Here is a 20,270-nt window from a genome sequence, read left to right as displayed (position 1 = left end):
TTGTATGTGTGTGGCTATGTTTGTTTATTTTTTTTTAAATTGGTTAGCACTATGTGGAAAACTCAGGGCCTACACATATGAGGCAGGTAATCTCTACCACCAGTCACGCCTGGAGCCCCTGTAGACATTATTTTTGAGGTAGGATCTTGCTTTTTGCCAAGGTTGGCTTGAGCTTTGAACTTCCTACTTATTCTTTCCCATGTTGCTGGGGATGACAGGCACGTGCCACTGCACCCAGCCACTAGTTGAAATGGGAGTCTCAAGAACTTTTATGCCAGCTGGCCTCAAACCATGGTCCCCCAACCTCCACCTTCTGAGGCGCCCAGACTCCAGGCTGGAGGCAGCATGATGCATTCCAGGGCTGGAGATGCTTTGCGGGAATGGGAACTCACACTTGACTTTCCTGGAATACACCTGGTCTCTCAGGAGAGAGATGTCTGGTGTATCTTTTGGGACCCATTACTTTATATATTCACTGCTTCGGTTTACTCATTTGTAAAATGAGAAAACCATAAACATCATAGTTAATTAGCTCATTTTGATGAAGTCTTTCATGATTCTCCCAAGCAAGTAATATAAAAGGGCACAGAGGCAAGTATGTCATCATGGGGTATCTAGACATAATTACTGAAGCAAATACATTATCATGAGGTATCCATACAAAATTACTGGCGAGGAGGAAGAAGGGTGACAAAGACAGAAAACAGGGCACCTCTTGTGGGGCTGCTTCAGACATGCCCAATAGGAGGCCATGAAATGCACATAAAGCCAGTGGTGGCTCCTAGCACAAGGACGAATGAAGCATTGCTGTCCCCCCTGTACATTTCAAGGGGGTACCCCATGGCACACTGGCTTCAGGGGGGGGCTCTGTAAAAATCAGCACTCGGCATCTTTATCCTCATGGTAGTCAGCAGCGGAGCACCCTGTGTCTGTTTTTATGGAAGGTTTTGGTCTTTGTGCTTTCAGTGTTCCTTAAAGTGCTTCTACTAGTGAGTGCTGGGTATACCCGTGCTCATACATGTCCATATGCATGCGTGTTTGCCAGTGGCAGAGAGGGAGGGACAGAAAAACAGGAAGAGGAGAAATGTGTGACACTGTGGTGTGTGCTCTGGTTTTGTTTCCTGTCCCTGACTTTCCTTCACAGCATTTAGCAATGACCAAAGGGAAAGAAAGAAGCAGCTGCAGTCTACCTTCTGTGAAGGAGGGTGGCTTCACTAACAGGCTGAAATCCATCAGAAGCATTCTTCCTCCAAGCCTCCGCAGGAAATCAGGCCCTCTAAGCATTGGGCAGAGCCGATTTTAACTTCTCAGCATGCTGACATGCTTCCCAAAGATTCTCATCCCTGCCTGCGAATAAACAAAAAAAGAGCTGTAAAAGTCCCACAGCCCTGAGACAAGCAGTATCAATATTCCATTTTTTCTAGACTTCTCGGATGGAAACGAGCCAGGCTGCTTGATCCGCTTATGAGGTACTTGCTGTCTATAATGTTGCTCTAGCACTCTGCTCCTCACTGAATCCCCACCAGCCTCAGCTGGAGTGCTGTGTCCCCAGCATGTTACACACAAGCCTGAGACACAGAAGACCTAGAACTTCCCCCCAAGGTGATGTATTTTTGTTGTTGTTGTTGTTGGCTGTGGAGCTTGAACTCTGGGCCTGGGCGCTGTCCCTCAGATCTTCAGCTCAAGGCTAGCGCTCTACCACTTGAGCCACAGAGCCACTTCCTGCTTTTTCTGTTTATGTGGTGCTGAGGAATTGAACCCAGGGCCTAATGCATGTGAAGCAAGCGCTCTACCACTGAGCCACCTTCCCAGCCCAGGCCATGTATTCTTATACTGGCTTTCTCTGGTTCCCCTCAGGGGAATATTTTTGTTGCTAATTTTTTGCTTTTTTTACTCTCTGTTATTGTTACAAGAAATAGAAGGGCTGGGAAGGTGGCTCAGTGGTAGAACACTTGCCTTGCATGCATGAGGCCCTGGGTTCAATTCCTCAGCACCATATAAGCAGGGGAAAAAAGCCGGAAGTGGCGCTGTGGCTCAAGTGGTAGAGCAGTAGCCTTGAACTGAAGAGCTGAGGGACAGCACTCAGGCCCAGAGTTCAGGCCCATGACCAGACCCCCCCCCCCCCAAAAAAAAAGAAAGATATAGGAACTCTCTTGTTTCTTTTTGTTGGCAGTATGTTCTTTTTATCAATTATCGTGACAGGCAAAATTCTTGCATGGTCCACAAGCTATGAGGTGTACTCACTTGTTCTCCTGGTTATTCAATCCAACACCATTTTGAGAGCTCCTCGGAAGAGAACTTGCAGCTGTGATTTGGTCCCTCTGGATAGGAAGGTAATTCCGAGTCTTAGCTGGTGACTGTCCCTTTAAAGGCAGTGAGCATTCTGTGAGCTGGGTGTGGCAGTTGCAGGGCCCCTGCTTGTATTCCAAGCACTTGGGAAGATGAAGGAGAATTGTAATTCCAGGGCTACACAGAGACCCTATCTCAAAAGAGAGAGGTAAGTAATAATGAAGACTGAGCATTTCCTGATGTGATGAGTGGGGGCCGTGGGAAGTTCTCTGTTGCCAGCTTTCCCCGTGGTGGTGCCATGTTGCAAGAAATGCGGGCAGGTGCTAGGAGCTGAAGAGAGCCCCCAGCTGATGGGCAGCAAGGAAATGGGCAGTTCAACACAAGTTGGTGTATGCCACCAGGGCCTCAGCAGTGGGACTAGAACCCTGAGCTCCAGGCCGAGTGTCTATCCACTCACCTTTGAGACCACTAGGAGAGGGGCCAATTGTGGCTCTGTGTGGACTTTTGACCTGTACAACTTTGAGCTAATAACCAATGTTGTTCTAAACTGCAGGAGTTGTGCAATCTGTTATGCTGCCACAGAGAACTTCTGCAAGGAGGTTTTCACTTCATAATCCTACATGGACCAAATCATGTAAATAATGACATAGTAGCTCATCTCAGCGTATGCATGCTTTATCATTCCGTTAACACTTTCCAGGTAGACCCTGTGCTGTTTCTAAGCATTTTGCTGTTTAGTTTAGCAATGTTGCAGTAAACATTTTTCAATTCCTACAGTAGAACTGCATCAACTGTGGATGAACATAGTTTCCACAGCAGTATTTGTCCTCCAGAAATGGTACGAGTTTACCTTTCCATGGACCACTTATGATCACATTCACCTCCAAAAAGGTTGCTGCCACCAAATTTCATGTCGTGACAAAACATGCCCTCTTCTGATATAAGCTTTTTTTTTTTTTTATGAAAACATCTGTATTCTTTCTTGTTTCTGCATTCCTTTGTGTGTGTGTTTGTACTACTTAAGCTAGTTGGGGTTAACTCCATTGCAGTTAAATCTCCATTCGCATGACCAAAAAGAGAATTCTCAGGCTTATAACTGAAATGTCAGGAACACTGCTACTTTCTGCTAAGACCAGAACCAAGACCTACAGGCTGAGGGTTTTTTTTTTGTTTTTGTCATAGGGCTTGAACTCTGGGCCTGGGCGCTGTCTCTCAGTTCTTCGGCACAAGGCTAGTGCTCTACCACTTGAGCCACAGTGTCACTTCAGTTTTCTGGTGGTTTATTGGAGATATGAGTTTCATGGACTTTCCTGCCCGGGCTGGCTTTGAGCCATGATCCTCAGATTTCAGTCTCCTGAGTAGCTACGATTACAGGCATGAACTACCAGTGCCCAGCTTACAGGCTGAGTTTTTAAAAAAAAGTTTTTAATCTCATTTCTGCCGAGTTGCTTTTTTTTTTTTTTTTTTTTAACAAAATGGTTCCTGGCAACTCTAGGCTTATATTTTTCTATAAACACAGCTAAAAGAAGAATCTCTTTTTCTTACTCATTCTAGAATAAGCCTTGGGCGTAGGCCTAAGCAAAGTGGAACCGGTGCCTAGCTCTGAACCTTTTTCTTTTGCTTGGTAGATAAAATGCTGCTGATTGGGTAAACTTAGATTACAGGCTCATTTCAGAACCAGGTTATCTGGCAGCCCCACGGAAGCCACAAGTAGCTTGTATTAACTAAGAAAAATCCGAAAGAGCAGTTTTATCAATAGGGAAAATAGATACTGACTGAGATGTGTAGCAGTATGCACTAAAGGGCCTGGCTGTCTACTGTGCTCATCTTATTTCTGGGACATCAACACTTTCATAATGTCCCTATGAATTTTTCAGCTGAACCAGTCATGGTGGTGCACGCTATAAACCCAGCACTTTGGTGGCAGAGGCAGGAGGATCACTGTGTAGATGTGCATCTTGAGTTGACGTGGGTTGATGGCTAGCCTGAACTTATAGTAAGAGTATCTCAAAACAAATAAAATAAAAAGAGGGACAAAAGGTGAACAAATGCAGTGGTACTCACTGGATACTACCTTGAAAATGAACTATATAGCTTGTGGGTGGGGGCGGGAGGGAAAAACAGAGGGAATGGAGGGGTGACACTGTCCCAAAAGAAATGTATTCATTATCTGGCTTAAGTAACTAATCACTCTGTACATCACTTTGATAGTAGTAATAAAAAAATTAAAAACAAAATTTCTTATGAACTCTTTATAAAACAAAGACATTAACTTTGTCATATGCTTATCAATGTATTTTTCAGTTCGTGTTATTGTTATGCAGATGATCAAACCCTGGGCCTTCAGTGACCCCCTAAATCACTTTCCTTGACTCTGCAATTATTATTATACAAGTAAGTTTTAAGACTTTATGTAGTCTAGCCAATTAACTTGTTCCTTTATCGCTTCCTATTTGGCTTAATAAAGCATTCCTCTCAGGGTTTTTTTTTTTGCCAATTTTTTGTCCTAATGCATTTATTTTTGGTCTGTGTGGTTTAATATATATCTGCAACTTATGTTGGTACTAAATCTGAAGCCCCTTTCTTCCGTATGCTTAGTCACTTATTCCAACAGAACTAATTGAACAATTCATTCTTCCCTCACATAGCTGAGCTATTTTATACCACTTTCAGCTCTTGCCATTTTTCCTTGTAAGGGCCAACCTAATACTCAAATACGTTTATAACTACCAATTATGTGCCTTATAGATTGTCATATAGATTAGATTGCCTGTAAGGAACTTTGGAAGGGTTAACACCCAGTGGTTAGGTGTGGCCGCTGTGCCTGTGTTGACATCTAGCGCCCCTTGCAGGGGAGGGAAGCAGAAGTTCACTCTCCCCTGCTCTGGCTCCCCTTCTGCCCCTCCTGGTGGTGAACGTTGGCCTTCTGGGTTTTTAACACAGGGAGGAAAGTACCTAAGAGGCACCAAGTTTTTGCCATAGGGTCGACTAAGTGAGGGCTTGAAAAAAGTCATACCAAAGACCTGACTTTCTGACCAGTCACAGAGCTGACTTCATGCGCGCTAGGAGCAGCTCTGTGGGGCGCTGGCTGGGCCTGGGGATGAAGGACCGGATCCTCGGCCGACCGCTGGGGCTGGGTTGGCTTCCCTTTTCGGATTCCGTGCGGGCTGTTTGCAGTCAGACCCGCGGGCGGGAGCCACTCGTGGGAACAGTCTATGACCGCTCCGGAACTCAAGGAGAGCCAGAGCTGGGGGCGCCCAGGGCTGACCACCAAGGCGGCCTCCTTCCTGGGGGCGAGTCCGGACCGGCGGAGGCCCGGCCTGGAGGCCGTGCAGCGGGCGGAGGCCCGGCCTGGAGGCCGTGCAGCGGGCGGAGGCCCGGCCTGGAGGCCGTGCAGCGGGCGGAGGCCCGGCCTCACCGGACGTCCTCGGGGATGCGGTGCTCGGGCGCTGGGACCGCGGAGGGGCCTTCGAGGGCGCGGTCGGCGGCCGGGCGTCGCGAGGCCCGGGAGCGGCACGCGGGGCGGCCGGGGCTGGGTGCGGGGCGAGGCCCGCGGCCGGGGCGCGGGGAGGGCCGGTCCGGCCCTGCCGAGGCGTCGCCCGGGTGTCCGGCCGCGTGCCGCGGCGCCGCCCCGCGTGCTCGGCGTCCTCGCCCGAGCCTTGGGCCGCGGTCCCGGCGCGCGCGGACCGGGCCCTCAGCTCCTCCGCACGCAGCCGAGGCCTGCCGCTCCGCCGCGCTTCCGGGGCGGGACAGGAAGCGCCCGGAGGATGAGCGACAGCAGCCCGTCCCAATGGGGCGTCGCGGAGGGGGCGGCGGGGAAGGGGCGGAGGGAGCGGTCTCGCGAGACCGCGGCGGCGGGGCCTGCCGGGAGCGCGTCCGGGCGGCCGAGGCGGATGGAGGGCGCGGCGGGCGAGCGGGCGCCGCTGCTGGGCGCGCGGCGCGCGGCGGGCGCGTTCGCGGGCCGGCGCCTGGCCTGCGGGGCCGTGCTGCTGGCCGAGCTGCTGGAGCGCGCCGCCTTCTACGGCGTCACGTCCAACCTGGTGCTGTTCCTGAACGGCGCGCCGTTCGGCTGGGAGGGCGCGCAGGCCAGCCAGGCGCTGCTGCTCTTCATGGGCCTCACCTACCTGGGCTCGCCCTTCGGCGGCTGGCTGGCCGACGCGCGGCTCGGCCGGGCCCGCGCCATCCTGCTCAGCCTGGCGCTCTACCTGCTGGGCATGCTGGCCTTCCCGCTGCTGGCCGCGCCCGCCGCGCGCGCCGCGCTCTGCGGGGCCCCGCGCCCCGAGCGCCCGCGCAACGGCTCCGCGCCCGGCCCGGGCCCCGGCGCCGCCCGCCGCTGCGCGCCCGCCACCTTCGCGGGGCTGGCGCTCGTGGGGCTCGGCGTGGCCACCGTCAAGGCCAACATCACGCCCTTCGGCGCCGACCAGGTGAGCGGCCGGGCCGCCCGCCGCCGGGAAGCGGGGCTGGCTCGGATCCCACGGACGGGGCAGACGCCAAGGCCCGGTGGCCGGGGAGGCCCGGCGCCCGCGTCCGAGCCGCAGCCTCCTCGTGGGGGGACCCGCCGTCCCCCGTCCCCGCCCGTTTGAAGGGCGGGGCCCCGGCTCAAGGGTCCCCCGGGGGAGCGACGAGCCTCCGGTGGCCTCGCGACACCTCAGCGCCACTTCCTGTGTTTGAGGCTGGGGGGGGCAGGAAGAGCGTCTGTGACGGGTTAGCAGTCTGGGTTCAGGCGGCCTCGGCCCCTCGGTGCCCCACGGGCCCGTCAGGATCCAGGGGTCCCTTGCGGGGCCTGTCCAGCGGGGGCCGTGTGGGAGGGGGAGCGCCCGGGTCCGAGGCCGGGACTGCAGGCGGGGCTCGTGCAGGCCCGGTGGGAGGGAAGCCCCAGCAGGCCCCGTGCCCGGCCCTGGCCCGAGCTCGCGCTGTGCCCTGCAGGCCTGCTCGGTGCCGGTACTGTAGTTCCCCGGACACCGCCATTGCCCGAGTGTGGTTTGCAGATGAGAAATCTGGCTCCCTGCGGCCTGGGATTCAGCCGCAGAAAGAGATGAAGTGGTGGCCTTGAGAATGTTCTGAAGGAGGGCAGACGCCCGTCTCCCCTGTGCTTCCGTGTCTGTGGAACACAGGTGGTAGTTGAGTGGCGGCTGGAGGCTGGGGAGTGGCATCGGGGTGACTGCTACTCTGGGGTGGGCAGCAGCGGTGGCCGTTCTCTGAGTATACTAAAGGCCACTGGCCACATGCTTGGCTGGTAAATGCTGCCCGTACAGCTCTGTAAAAATAAAGGTTAGGGGAGGAGTTGGTGCCTTTATGCCAAAGTACTGGATGTTGGCTGGACCCTAAGGGGGATTGGTCCCTGAGCTGCTGCCTGCATCCTGCTGTAGTCTGCAGGGGTTAGTCCGTCCCTCCGCCCGCCCTCCTGTGGAGGTGATGGGTTTAAGGTACTCTCTACAGTCTCCATCTCTGTGTTGAGCCCTAGAGGCATTCTGCGGGGAGGTGAGGGGCCAGCGGGCCGCTTTAGGGGGTGGGTGAATGGCTTTCACCAGGGTGTCAGCCGAGGTCCAAGGGTGAACCCTCCAGTATGCTTCTGCCAGCTCCCGGTCTCCCCAGTGACAACCCTTTTGCAGAGGTCACAGTCCTCCTGGATACGTGGATCTAGTATTTGCAAGAGGGACCAGAAAGAGGAGGGACAAATAATGCCCTTTTTCTAGCGGGGACAATTACAAGTCAGCCATCTTAACGGTTCAGGCTTTGCCGCCTGGCTTGACTCTGAGTGTCTTAGAGCCGGTCCTGTGAAAAGCCTGTTTATCCTGGCAGGGCTGGACGCAGCTGTGCCCTAGATGACGTACTGTGACTGGTGCCCAGTGGAGCAGTGGCTCTCAGCCAGGGGCTAGAAGCACCTGATGTGCCTGTCACAGAGGCGGCTCCCTTCTGTGTAGAAATGATGGCTGTGTGGGCTTGGGCTCTGGGAGGCCTTGGGGATAAAGACATTTTGGTTACAAACCCTAAGTTGAGGCAACTTCACCTCCCAAGTTTGCAGGATATGAGGATGACAGATTTTAGGGTTAGGATTCTGTGATACCATTGAACATTATCTTTTCCTCTGGAGGGTGAGATTTGTCTAGGAATTGGTAAGGTACTTGTGATGCCATTGTGGATGAGGAGGGAGTGGGAAAGGACAAATTAAGAGACAAGATGTCCTCACAGGCTCGCGAGTGTTTTTCCTCTCTGTTAATTTTAGGTCAAAGATCGAGGTCCAGAAGCCACCAGGAGATTTTTTAATTGGTTTTATTGGAGCATTAACTTGGGAGCGATCCTTTCATTAGGAGGCATTGCCTATGTCCAGCAGAACGTGAGCTTTTTCTCTGGCTATCTGATCCCTACGGTCTGCGTGGCTGTGGCGTTTGTAGTCTTCCTCTGTGGCCAGAGCGTCTTCATCACCAAGCCCCCAGACGGCAGCGCCTTCACGGATATGTTCAAAATCCTCACCTACTCCTGCTGCTCCCAGCGGCGGCGTGGGGGGCGCTCAGGCAGTGGGTAAGTGCTTCCTTGACCTCTGCGGCTGTGCGTGGGGTACAGCTCGCCTGTGGTATGTGCATGCTTGCTGTGCGCAGGGCCCTGGGTTACGTGGTGTCTGAGTCCTCTGGAGATCGGGGTGCAGTGTGTCTCTTCCTGAGATGGAGGCGCTCACATGTACTCGGTGCCCAGCTTCCTCCCTGCCAGTGTGGACAGGCACGGCTGGTTTCTCCGAAGTTGCTTAGAGGACCGGACAGATAGAGCACGTTCTCTGTATATGGTGTTTTATTTTGAAGGCATTAAAGCCTTGGTGGAAATCTGAGCAGTTGTCGGCACAGCACTCCTGGGCCCTGGCACTAAGCTAGGAGGACAGAAGCAGTTTTGAGACACTTTCATGGGAGCTAAACTGCCCTTTGGAGTGGTTCAGGAACAGTCTTAGTGCTGAAGGTGTGTGTCCGGGAGCCCGTCCCAGACCAGCACAAGGTAGTGGGCGGTCAGGTGGGCCAGACGGTGGTCAGGCAGACGCTCGGCCAGATGCTGGCCTGGCCCTGCCACCTTTCTTCCTGTGCAGTGGCGATGGGCTGGCTAGTGGGGCCTTTGGAGCTCTCCCAGGCACCTGTCTGAGGAGGCTGCCTAGTGGTGCAGTGGCGATGGGCTGGCTAGTGGGGCCTTTGGAGCTCTCCCAGCCACCTGTCTGAGGAGGCTGCCTAGTGGCCGAGAGGCCTAGGAACCACAGCGCCCTGGGTTCTGCAGGTGTGGTTCCTGGCCTCGTCTGGTCTCGGTCGCAGTCCCCACAGATGATGATGGGATTCTGGTTTTAACTGAGAAGGAGGATTGTTCACTTCTCATGCTGGACTGGAGGTGCCCGGAAGCTTCTCTCTCCACATCCTAACTCCCGGGCTCCTGGAGACTGCAGTGCTGTGCACGGCCCGGGGCCTCGCCTGATGTGGCCGGGAGGCCCAGCGCGGGCCGTGGGAAGGAGCGTCTGCTCCGCTCCTGTCCCTGTACCTGCAGCAGCACGGGTGCTGCAACATGGTGCCCCAACGCGGCCTCTGGAGCCGCTTCTAGTGACGAGGCCGGTCGGGAGCCTGTGAGCAGTCCTTTCGCAGAGGGCATTTTTTTTTTTTAAATCTTGACTTCCGTGCTTTCATAGAAACTCCCTTGGCATGATACAGATAATTGATAAAACCTATCTTAGATACATCAGGACGTTAGAACTTAGAAATACTTTCAGATGAAGGAAGGAGTAATACCTTGGAAGTTAGAGCTCCTCTTTTTGTGCAATTATTTTCTCCTAGACCAAGCTTGTAAGGATATGTATACAGTATCCTCCACAGCGCCCAACAAGAACAGCACATCCCTTATAGTGGGACAGAGTGTGTGCTTTGTAAGAGAATAAGGCAGAATAGCGGTGGCTTGGTGAAGCAGGCCGCTGAGTTTATGCACAGGAAGCAGTGGTCATGGCTGAGTCCAGAATTGGGAGCAAGCTGGGTAGTAATTGTCGCCTGGCATTTCTGGCTTTGTTGAGTAATATGCAGCCCTCCCTCCCCCAGCTTTGTGCCACCCCCACTGCATGGTCTTCCTCACAGCCGGGGAGCACCTGCCCAGGGGCCTCAGGGCTGTGAGCTCAGCTGGAACAGGACAGGGCTGTGAGCTCAGCTGATAGGACAGGGTGTCCACATGCTCTCTGGGCTGCAGCTGTCTGCTGCACTGTGCCTGGCCTCTGGATGTTGGTGTTGATGCAGGGGCGTGGAGTGGGGCTGCCTAGTGGGACGGACACACATTTGTGTTTGGACTCAAAGGGGCGAGGGTGCAGTGGAGGAACAGCTGTGACCAGCAGTGTCTGGGCGACTCCCAAGCCAAGACTGCCCGAGTTAGAATCGCAGCCCCAGCTGTAGCGTTGTGACCACCCTGTGCCCTGGCTTCCTCCTTGCATGGGGCCAGTAGAGCCTTTAAAAGCACCTCAGCTTGCAGCCTGGACTGACGCGGGAGCCCTTGTGCCCGTGCGCTGGCACATGCAGCTTCCTGCTTGGTGCTGACTCCCCACGCCCCAGCACTGCTACCCAACGTGCTGCCGGCCACACAGGCCCGTCCCTGGCTTTGTGAGCAGGCTGCTGTCCATCTCCCTCCTGGCCTCCACACTTCGCAGTGGCCGGGCCCTTGGGTCACCGGGCGTGGCGTCTTACTGTCCTTAGGAAGGACTGCTCAGCTTATTTGGAGTGTATAGTTGGTAACGGGATGAGTTAGAAGAGGCTCAGTATAGTCAGCTGGTTTCCTACCCCAGACTTAATTTGTTGCCAAGTAATTGATTGTGTGGGGTAGAAGAAAACTAATTCCTCCGTTCTGTTTCCCAAAGTGAAGGCAGTGGAGTCTTTCAGCAATCTTCTAAACAAAGTCTGTTTGATTCATGTAAGATGTCGCGCGGAGGGCCGTTCACGGAGGACAAAGTGGAAGACGTGAAAGCCCTGGTCAAGGTCGTGCCTGTGCTCTTGGCTCTGATTCCATACTGGACGGTGTACTTCCAAGTGAGTGCCGCAGGCAGGCCTCGCTGCCCAGGCCTCTGGGGTCCTGGCGGTCGGGGCTTCGTGAGGGGCTCCCTTGGCCGCTTTACGGACTCTGAGGCTTTGCTGAGGAGAAGGGAGGAGTGGCTGTGTTTCCAGCTCTCCCGCCCTCGTCTCAGCGTCTCGTTTGGATGACTGCCATCTTTGCCAAACGTGATCCCCAGGGACTGTGGGGTGGGCAGCTGGTTGATGCGTCGTTTCGAAGCTTGAACCATTGTATGCTTCTGCCTCCTGGTACGGCGGCAGTGCACAGGGCTGTACCGTGTCACGGGTGGCGATGGCGGGTGCCCAGGCGTGCAGAGTGCGCTGCCTCTCACCTGTGTCCCGCTTTCTGTGCCCAGATGCAGACCACGTATGTCTTGCAGAGTCTTCATCTGAGGATTCCAGAAATCTCAAGTATCACCACCACCCCTCACACGGTAAGGGCCTTGGTGACTCAGAACAGACCCTCTGTCAGCCTGAGCGGTGGCACGGGATTTCACCCGTGGACAAGACTGTTAATATACCCCTGCTTCCCTTCCCTCCTCCCTCAGCCGAGAAACAAACAGTTACTTAGAAGTGTGTCTCCCCCCCAGTTCTGAAGGCACTTCCCTGGGAGGTGACAGGTGGAGGGTGGCTGTCCTTCTGGGCATTTCCCTGCGGTATGTTGCTGTCTGCCTTGCCTGCCAGGGACTAAACCGTCTCCTGTGGTGTGCTCTGCCCAGTTCCCGGCAGCCTGGCTCACCATGTTCGATGCTCTGCTCATCCTGCTGCTCATCCCGCTCAAAGACAAGCTGGTGGATCCTGTGCTGCGAAGACACGGCCTGCTGCCGTCCTCCCTCAAGAGGATTGCGGTGGGCATGTTCTTCGTGATGTCCTCCGCCTTTGCTGCGGGTGAGTGGCCACGCTCCACTGCTCTGCCCAGCACGGCAGGCGTCGGTGTAGCCGGGCATCTGGAGTCCGGGTCTGCGGCTCAGAACGCTTAGTGGGCCTCCATTCCTACCTCTCCCTTGTACAGTTACTGTCCTTCCTGGGGACACATGGTGGTTTTTCTTTTAGAGCTGAAATGATAGACGTGTTCTGAAGCGCACCTGGGCCTTTGCTGTGGAGGGTGGGCTGCTGGTGGGTGGATGGTGAACTTGGTGCTCTGATCTCCAGCACGAGCACTCTGCCTTAGGACTCCTAACCCCAGCTCTGCTTGAGGCATCAGGAGGCCCCAGAATCTTTGCAAGTTTGACTTTGTATGGATTTTCCTTGGGAGTCAATTGTGTCAGATTATTATCAGCTTACCCCCTCAACTCTATCCCTCACCTCAAAACACAGTCAAAAACTGGTTCCTGAGCGTTCTTCCACCAAGGGGAATTACCCTTTCAAAGTGCTGTCCAGCTTTCTTATTTCTTACATTTTGAAATAGTTTATCTTTGCCGATAAAGCTGAGGAGTTGATGGTATCTTTAGCTTGGACTTTTCCTTCATTAATATTTATAATTTTAGCTTATAAATATTAATACTTGAGAATTACTGACCTGTAAACTAGCTGTGTGATAAGAAAGTTGATATTCCTAATCGCCTACGGCAGGCTGAGGAGCTCCGCAGCAAGCTCTGGGAGAGCATCTAATATTCTCAGACAATGGGTCCTTCGTCTGCTGCCAGAGAGCATAGTGTAGTATTTAGCAGGCTAAAAAATGAGTCCCTAGGCATAAGAAATCTATATTCCAGCAGCTGTGATGTTTAGATGTTGAGCTCTTGGCTGGTCAAATAGTTCAAATACTGGGGCTTTTCTTTATGTTCATTTCCGCTTGGAGCCGTGCATTCTGGGACCTGAGCAAGCGCGAACAGCCGGCAGTGGGCACTGGGGGGATCCCTCCTGTGGGTGTCCTTTAGGCCGGTGCTGCTGGGTCGCCTCGGCTTCTTCCCGGGTCGGCCTCTGTGCTGTTTCCTCTTCTGTGAGGCGCATCTTCTGGCTCCTTTGTTATTTCCCTCCAGTTCATGAAGGGCTGAACCACCCCTCAGGGCTCATGGGGTGTTGTTGTGGTTTCCGGCTTGTCTGTGCAGGAACAAGTGCCCCCTGAGTGAGCTGAGAGTGCCCGGTCAGGCTGCGGTGGACCTGCCCTTTCATGTGGAGTGCGGTGGCTTTGGTGGTGACCCTTGGGTGCCTGGGGAAGCCGAGGTTGCGGTGAGGGACTAAGGAACTGGAAGCAGGGCAGTACTCAGGGCCAAAGGTGGTGTGTGCCTGCCCTCCTGAATGGGCCGGGCAGTGTGCTGACATCTGCATTGCCCTGAGCACGGCTCACCAGTGGAACGCCAGCCACCCGCGCCCGCTGGCCTCTTCCACCTGCAGATGTGGTAAACACTACCTAGCAATGTCAGTGGGCTCGAGCAGAGACCTGAGACGGTGCCAGCTCTGGCCGCGTGCAGATGGGAAGGAAACGGGCCTGGGGCTGGCCAGGGCTGCGCCATGTGTCTGCATTGAGCCCTTGCCGGCAAGGGCTGCGTCTCTGAAAGCTCTCAGATGCCACCCAGGCAACACCATGGCTTTCTTCGGGCTGCGTAGGGCAACAGGAGGGTGTGTTGCCCGGTTAGGTGATGCTTGTCTCCTTACAATTTGGTGTGCGGTCCAGGCTCCGGTGGCTCACGTCTGTCATCCCAGCTGCTTAGGAGGCTGAGATCTGAGAATCACAGTTTGAAGCCAGCCCAGGCAGGAAAGTCTGTGAGACTCTCCAGTTAACCACCCCAGAAAAGCTGGGAGTGGAGCTGTGGCTCAGTCATAGTGCTAGCCTTGCAAAGAGAAGCTCAGGCCCTGAGTTTAAGCACCAGGACCACTACTCCCCCCTGCAAAAAAATTTGTATGTGTATTGGGAGTTTCGTGAAACATCATTCCAGTATGTCCCCAGGCATACTGGAACACACCACCCTCTGCTTCAGTCTCCTGTACTGGGATTGCGTTATATGGTCATGTGTTTGGTTGGTGTCTATGAGGCCCTGCCCTGCCACTGAGCCGTGCTCCACCTCTGCCTTGCTTTGGGTTACTGACATCATAGATGCTTCCTAAGAAGAGGAAGGTTTGGGCCCCGGTCAGGAGCATGCTCAGTGCTGTCCCTTCTTCAGCAGGGCTGACCCGTAGTACTTAGGGGTCTGTGCTGAACCAGCCTTACCCATTTCTGTGAAAGCGAAATCCTGTTGATAAGCTGATTTTAACCTGCTTAGGAAAGTAAGTAAAAGAGTGATGTGTGTTAATTCAGTGGGGAGAGGGTGCAGGTGAGCTGTGTCACACAGATTCAAGCACTCGGACTTCTCTGTGCTGGGACGTGCAGTGTTACGTAGACATGCATGGAGAGTCAGGCCATGTGTGTGTACGTATGTGTGTGCGTTCTGTGTGTTTCTTTGTAGGGCACTTGGGTTTTGGCTCACTGTGGTAACTGCAGTCATCTGCCTCTGCTTCTGTGTGGTACTTGTGGTGGCTGTGGTCACTTCCTTCCCAGTTCCAGATCCCCTGTGTGGCCGCTTGTCACCTTCCTAGGAGCCATCCGCACCATACATGGATGTGTGAGGATGTTGTTGGTGTGGATGTGTGAGGCCGTTGATGGTGTTGGTGTGGATGTGTGAGGCTGTTGATGGTATTGGTGTACATGTGTGAGGCCATTGATGGTGTGGGTGTGGATGTGTGAGGCTGTTGACGGTATTGGTCTACATGTGTGAGGCTGTTGATGGTGTGGATGTGTGAGGCCGTTGATGGTGTGGGTATGGATGTGTGAGGCCGTTGATGGTGTGGGTGTGCATGTGTGAGGCCGTTGATGGTGTGGATGTGTGAGAGGCCGTTGATGGTGTGGATGTGTGAGGCCGTTGATGGTGTGGGTGTGCATGTGTGAGGCCGTTGATGGTGTGGATGTGTGAGGCCGTTGATGGTGTGGGTGTGCATGTGTGAGGCCGTTGATGGTGTGGGTGTGCATGTGTGAGGCCGTTGATGGTGTGGGTGTGGATGTGTGAGGCCGTTGATGGTGTGGGTGTGGATGTGTGAGGCTGTTGATGGTGTGGGTGTGGATGTGTGAGGCTGTTGATGGTGTGGGTGTACATGTGTGAGGCTGTTGATGGTGTGGGTGTACATGTGTGAGGCCGTTGGTGGTGTGGGTGTGGATGTGTGAGGCTGTTGACGGTGTTGGTGTGGATGTGTGAGGCTGTTGATGGTGTGAGGCTGTTGATGGTGCTGGTGTACATGTGTGAGGCTGTTGATGGTGCTGGTGTACATGTGTGAGGCTGTTGATGGTGCTGGTGTACATGTGTGAGGCTGTTGATGGTGCTGGTGTACATGTGTGAGGCTGTTGATGGTGTGAGGCTGTTGATGGTGTGGGTGTGCATGTGTGGGGCTGTTGATGGTGTGGGTGTGCATGTGTGAGGCTGTTGATGGTGCTGGTGTACATGTGTGAGGCTGTTGATGGTGCTGGTGTACATGTGTGAGGCCGTTGGTGGTGTGGGTGTGGATGTGTGAGGCTGTGGACGGGGCTGGTTAATCTTGGTCTTGAGGGGTTTGTGGGACTCGCCCTGCTGCTTCTCAGCATGTGGGGACAGCACCAGGAGCTCAGCCCCTGCCCGTGTGTAGCCTGGGAATGAGTGAGCAAGCAGTGTAGGAGCTGATGAGGCAAACCCAATGGGCACCTGTGGTCCTGAAAAGGCACCTGTGACACAGAGACCAGGCGACAGGACCCGCCGCTCCTGCGGGCTGCAGCACAGGGATCTGAAAGCTTCCAACGCCTGGATCAGAATTGTCAGAGATCACTGTGGCAAACACCTGGTTGTTTAGTTTGGTGGTAAATGTTCATCATCACGCGCGTGACTGACTGATTCACAAATTACAGGAATCTTGGAGAGCAAAAGGCTGGACCTTGTTAAAGAGAAAACCATCAATCAAACGATCGGCAACGTGGTCTACCACGCGGCAGACCTGCCCATCTGGTGGCAGCTTCCTCAGTACGTGCTGATCGGCATCAGCGAGATCTTTGCAAGTATCGCAGGTGAGCGTTAGTGCCAGGTGTCTGGCTGAGGGGATGGCGTGGTGTCCTGGGTGTTGGACTGCGTTGGTACACAGTACCCACGTGCTTTTGTATTTTGTGGCAGGGAGATTGTGATTGGGAGGTGAATAGTAAGATGGTTGCTGGGCTGTTGTTATAGGTGTTGTTATAGGGTCAAAAACTACTCAGAAGCATTTTCATGACAATTCATTGCCTACAATAAGTCACCAGACAGAAAAAGAGCACCTGGCTGTCTTCTGGCTCAGCCATGGCTTATGGATCTGATGTAAAAAGCAAATCTAATGTTAAGACTACGTCCTTGCAGACTTCTCGCTGTTGGAGACTTTGCAGTGTGGACGGGTGCCTGTAGGCACGTGGACCCGTGTCTGCTGGCAGGCCCACGTGTCTGCTGGCAGGCCCACGTGCCTGCTGGGAGGAGCAGGGAGATGGGGGACAGCCAGGGTGGTGGTTCATGCTTGCCGAGGAAGTGGGCTTGCGTTAGCACACGTGGCACGTCTCCCGGTATGAATTTATAGACGGACCCGCTGAGATGGTTTTGAATCTATTGCTTTCAAAATAGAATCCCTAAGTCGATTCTTCATGTCAGTACACATACTTTATTTTCGAGCAGGAGTTTAGTTTCTTGAACAGTCTTCAGGAGCACAAATGAGCGGGTGTTGAGCCCAGCTCAGCTGCCGCTTCCTTGAGGGTGGGTGGGCGCGCCGAGCTGGGTCCAGCGCTGTCTCCGTGCGGAGCCTGCGCTCGCTCTCAGGCGAGGCCTGCTCACGAAACACCTTCCTCCCTCCCTAGGGCTGGAGTTCGCCTACTCGGCTGCCCCCAAGTCCATGCAGAGCGCCATCATGGGCCTCTTCTTCTTCTTCTCTGGGGTCGGCTCCTTCGTGGGCTCGGGGCTGTTGGCTCTGGTGTCTGTCAAAGCCATCGGCTGGATGAGCAGCCACACAGACTTTGGTAAGAGCCAGCTCCTGTGCGGTGGCCAGGCTGGAGGGCTGGCCTGCGGGGCTGCGTGGGGCCCAGAGGGGACCCAGAGAGGACCCTGTCCCAAGGCCCTGCCACCCTTCGCCTTGGCAGTGTTGTATGAGCAGCACTTTCGGGCCTCCCCTCCCCATCTCCCCTCCATGCCCCTCCCCTTCTCCCCTCCCCTCCCTTTTCCCTTCCCTCCCTCTCCCTCCCCTCCTAGTCACCGCTCTCCTCGCCCCTCTCTTCTGACTGGACGCCTGTGCTCCCTGTTGCTTGCCTGGAATCCCTCTGGTGTGGCCCCTCCCTCCTCGCTGTGTCCAGACCACCAGGACATGAACTCCTAAGACCTTCAGAAGCCAGCGATGCTGGCTGCGTGCTGGACAAGTGACTGTTGGCCTTTTTCTGAGCAGTGGTGGCTGGAGAGCGCTCAGTAGGGTGCTGAGGCCAGCCCAGGGGTGGGCTCACACCTTCCCTCGCCCTCAGGTAACATCAACGGCTGCCACCTGAACTACTACTTCTTCCTTCTGGCCGCCATTCAAGGAGTCACGCTCCTGCTTTTCCTCATTGTTTCTGTGAAGTATGACCTCCAGCGATCAAGAGTGGATGGAGGGCCAGCCAGCAGAAGAGTGGACGCCGGCCCTGCCAGTGGACGAGCCTGACGGCGGCCCTTGTGTGCGCCACACTGAGGAGCCCGGGGCCCTCCTGGGCACCACACAGGAGTCCCAGGGCTCTCACGTGCTAGTGCACGAGACAGGTGTCTGGGCCGCTGCCAGGGCACCGGGGAGGGCCTCCGGCCTCCCAGCCCTGCGTGGCACATGAACAGTTCTCTCTTTCCTCGCCCAGACCTAGTGCCTTACTGTGGTCTCCTGGCAGCCCGGCCCTCCTGGAGGAGAAGTGCAGGTCTCCAGGGCTTGAAGTCTTGGGGGGGAGTATAGGTGTGTAGGTTGACACACATACTGTCACTTGCCACAAACCATGTGGTCTCCTTTTATAAATCAGCCAACTTGGAGTATCCTGAGGCAGGTGGGGTCCTTGGAGAAGAAGGTGTGTCCGGTGCCGGTGGGTTTATCTCTGTGATCGCCGTGTTCATGGCTGCAGGTCTTGCCGCTTGCCAGGTGTTTTGGGAGTGGGTTGGAGGTGTAAATGTCTCCTGTCTCAGGAGGCTTCTTCCTTAAACTACAGACGTGATTGGAAGAGGTAGAGGCATGCGGCAGTATTAAATCTGTGTCCTTTTTAGCTACGGAGCCCTCCAGCGTGTCATAAGCCTTGCCCGTGTCCATACTTTATTAGCGTACTGATGAAACCGGAGCCCGATGGTGGTGAGGAAGCCCTTGCTAACGGAACTCACTCCGGACAGGAGGACTTCGCTGTGCGTGTACTTAGGTCAGAGCTGTTGGTCCTGTTGCTCTGAGCTCTTCTGTCTGTGGCTGTGCTTTGGTGTCGTTTTGTTATTAAAGCTTCCCAGACGTGAGCTCGCACGGTCGTGTGTGTGGCTGCTGTCGCTCCTCACACACACGTCGGCTCCTGGCAGGGGTGGAGCTGGCCTCGGAGGCCGCGGACCGCCCACCATTAGAGAACTGCCGACTGGGTAATGAACACGGACGCCCCTCAGAGGAACGATAGGCCGAGGCCTCGCACTCTTCTAATGCCTGGGACGTCACGCTCAGTTCAAATCCTCATTTGTAGTGGGTCACAATGCGCCTGGGAAAGGCCGTCAGGGTCAAGGGCAGGGGGAGTCTGATCCTGGCCATTACCACGCATCTCCCATCCTTCCTTCCTTAATCCACCCACCCCACAAGTATCCGGAGTGTCTGGTTGTTTTAGACTGGGTTGAAGCAAGGACAAAACCAGTAGACATGGTCTGAAGCTGGTGTCTCCGTGAGGAGATGGAATGGGAGGGGCCTTGGCGGTCAGGTCCCTGATGCGGCCACGTCTCAGTCTCAGTATGCCGAACAGGCCGCTGGTGCCCAGAGGGCAGCCACCACTCCAGCAGAGAGCGGCGTAAGCAGATGCAGGTGCTGACTTTGGGAAGCCCAACAGCCTTCACTCACTCATAGGTCACAGCTAGCACCCGCATGGAGTCCATGTCCCGTTAACTGGAGCCCTGAGGTCCCACCTTTGACCAGGTGCTCTCCTGCTGTGCAGAGGTGGTGGTCCTTGGGGAGGTGGGTGGGTGCGCCACGTGCCTCTCCTGTGGTGCTTGGACACACAGGCCAGACTTGCAGGGGCCTGTTTACTCAGATCTGCTGTCAGGGGTGTGTGACCCCAGTCCTGCAGCCAGGAGCCCCTGCTGACTGGCGGGCTTCCCCGTGGAGTCCAGTGGGGTGAAGTGCATGTGGAGACAGAGCCTGCATCGGAGGAAACTAGTGGAGAGCAAAACACCATTCTCTAGCCCACCACGGGCTTCCGTTTCGAGGGCGTCTTACCCCTTGTTCTAAGTCCTGATGACTGACTACGAGGAGAGCGTGTGAGTTTGATTCTTCAGCAATACATAAGCAGAAAAGGCCGGAAGTGGTGCTGTGGCTCAAGTGGTAGAGCGCTAACTTTGAGCTGAATTGCTGCCACAACCAACAATAACAACAAAAAAGCATTTGGTATTAGTCCAGGCCTCCACGTGCAGGACAGCCTGAGGGTCCGGGGAAGGCGGGAGCGGCCTTGGGCGCCTGGCGGGCTGGCTCAGCTTGCGTCTGTGTTGTCTGGAAGCAGCAGAGGCTCCGCGAGCCCCCAGTCACTTCCGTCCTGAGGAAGCCCCTTAGGAGGAGAGTGGGTACGCAGAAGACAAACAGCTCATGAAACACTCCCTTGACAAGGCTCTTCCCAGAGAGCTGGGCAGGGAGAGGCCTGAGTGAAGTGGCCAGGGCACTGGCTGTTGGGACGGCTTTGAGCTGGGAGAAGGTAGATGCAGTCACGACCAAGGCTGTGGAGGGCAAAGGCTTCTCACGGTGACAGTAACAGCA

At 55.0% G+C, this 20,270-nt stretch overlaps 1 protein-coding gene and 1 long non-coding RNA gene across 2 annotated transcripts; one reads left to right on the top strand and one right to left on the bottom strand.

The window, feature by feature from the left end:
• Positions 1 to 5,701, bottom strand: LOC138828766 (uncharacterized). The gene is made up of 3 exons (XR_011372346.1): positions 5,306 to 5,701; positions 2,245 to 2,363; positions 1 to 1,347 (listed from the first exon to the last, which is right to left on the bottom strand). It is a non-coding gene; the product is annotated as an uncharacterized lncRNA (long non-coding RNA).
• A 481-nt stretch (positions 5,702 to 6,182) lies between these two features.
• Positions 6,183 to 18,784, top strand: Slc15a4 (solute carrier family 15 member 4). The gene is made up of 8 exons (XM_070024894.1): positions 6,183 to 6,713; positions 8,516 to 8,811; positions 11,147 to 11,315; positions 11,693 to 11,770; positions 12,056 to 12,224; positions 16,183 to 16,338; positions 17,146 to 17,304; positions 17,797 to 18,784. Exons 1-8 carry the CDS (start codon positions 6,183 to 6,185, stop codon positions 17,970 to 17,972), a joined length of 1,734 nt encoding a protein of 577 aa, XP_069880995.1. The 3' UTR covers positions 17,973 to 18,784.
• Positions 18,785 to 20,270: the final 1,486 nt, after the last annotated feature.

This window comes from Dipodomys merriami, unplaced genomic scaffold (assembly GCF_024711535.1).
Source record: "Dipodomys merriami isolate MVZ:Mamm:240054 unplaced genomic scaffold, mDipMer1.0.p SCAF_163, whole genome shotgun sequence".
In the NCBI taxonomy this organism is placed as follows: domain Eukaryota; kingdom Metazoa; phylum Chordata; class Mammalia; order Rodentia; family Heteromyidae; genus Dipodomys; species Dipodomys merriami.
Note: the sequence above shows the minus strand (reverse complement) of the source record. Positions and strands in the feature narration are given on the sequence as shown.

Bases quoted from the DNA above. Each gene is read 5' to 3' on its own strand.
- Slc15a4 (XM_070024894.1), top strand. From the start codon at position 6,183: ATGGAGGGCGCGGCGGGCGAGCGGGCGCCGCTGCTGGGCGCGCGGCGC. The intron at 12,225-16,182 runs GTGAGTGGCCAC...CACAAATTACAG, and splicing joins GTCCTCCGCCTTTGCTGCGG to GAATCTTGGAGAGCAAAAGG. The intron at 17,305-17,796 runs GTAAGAGCCAGC...CCTCGCCCTCAG, and splicing joins GAGCAGCCACACAGACTTTG to GTAACATCAACGGCTGCCAC.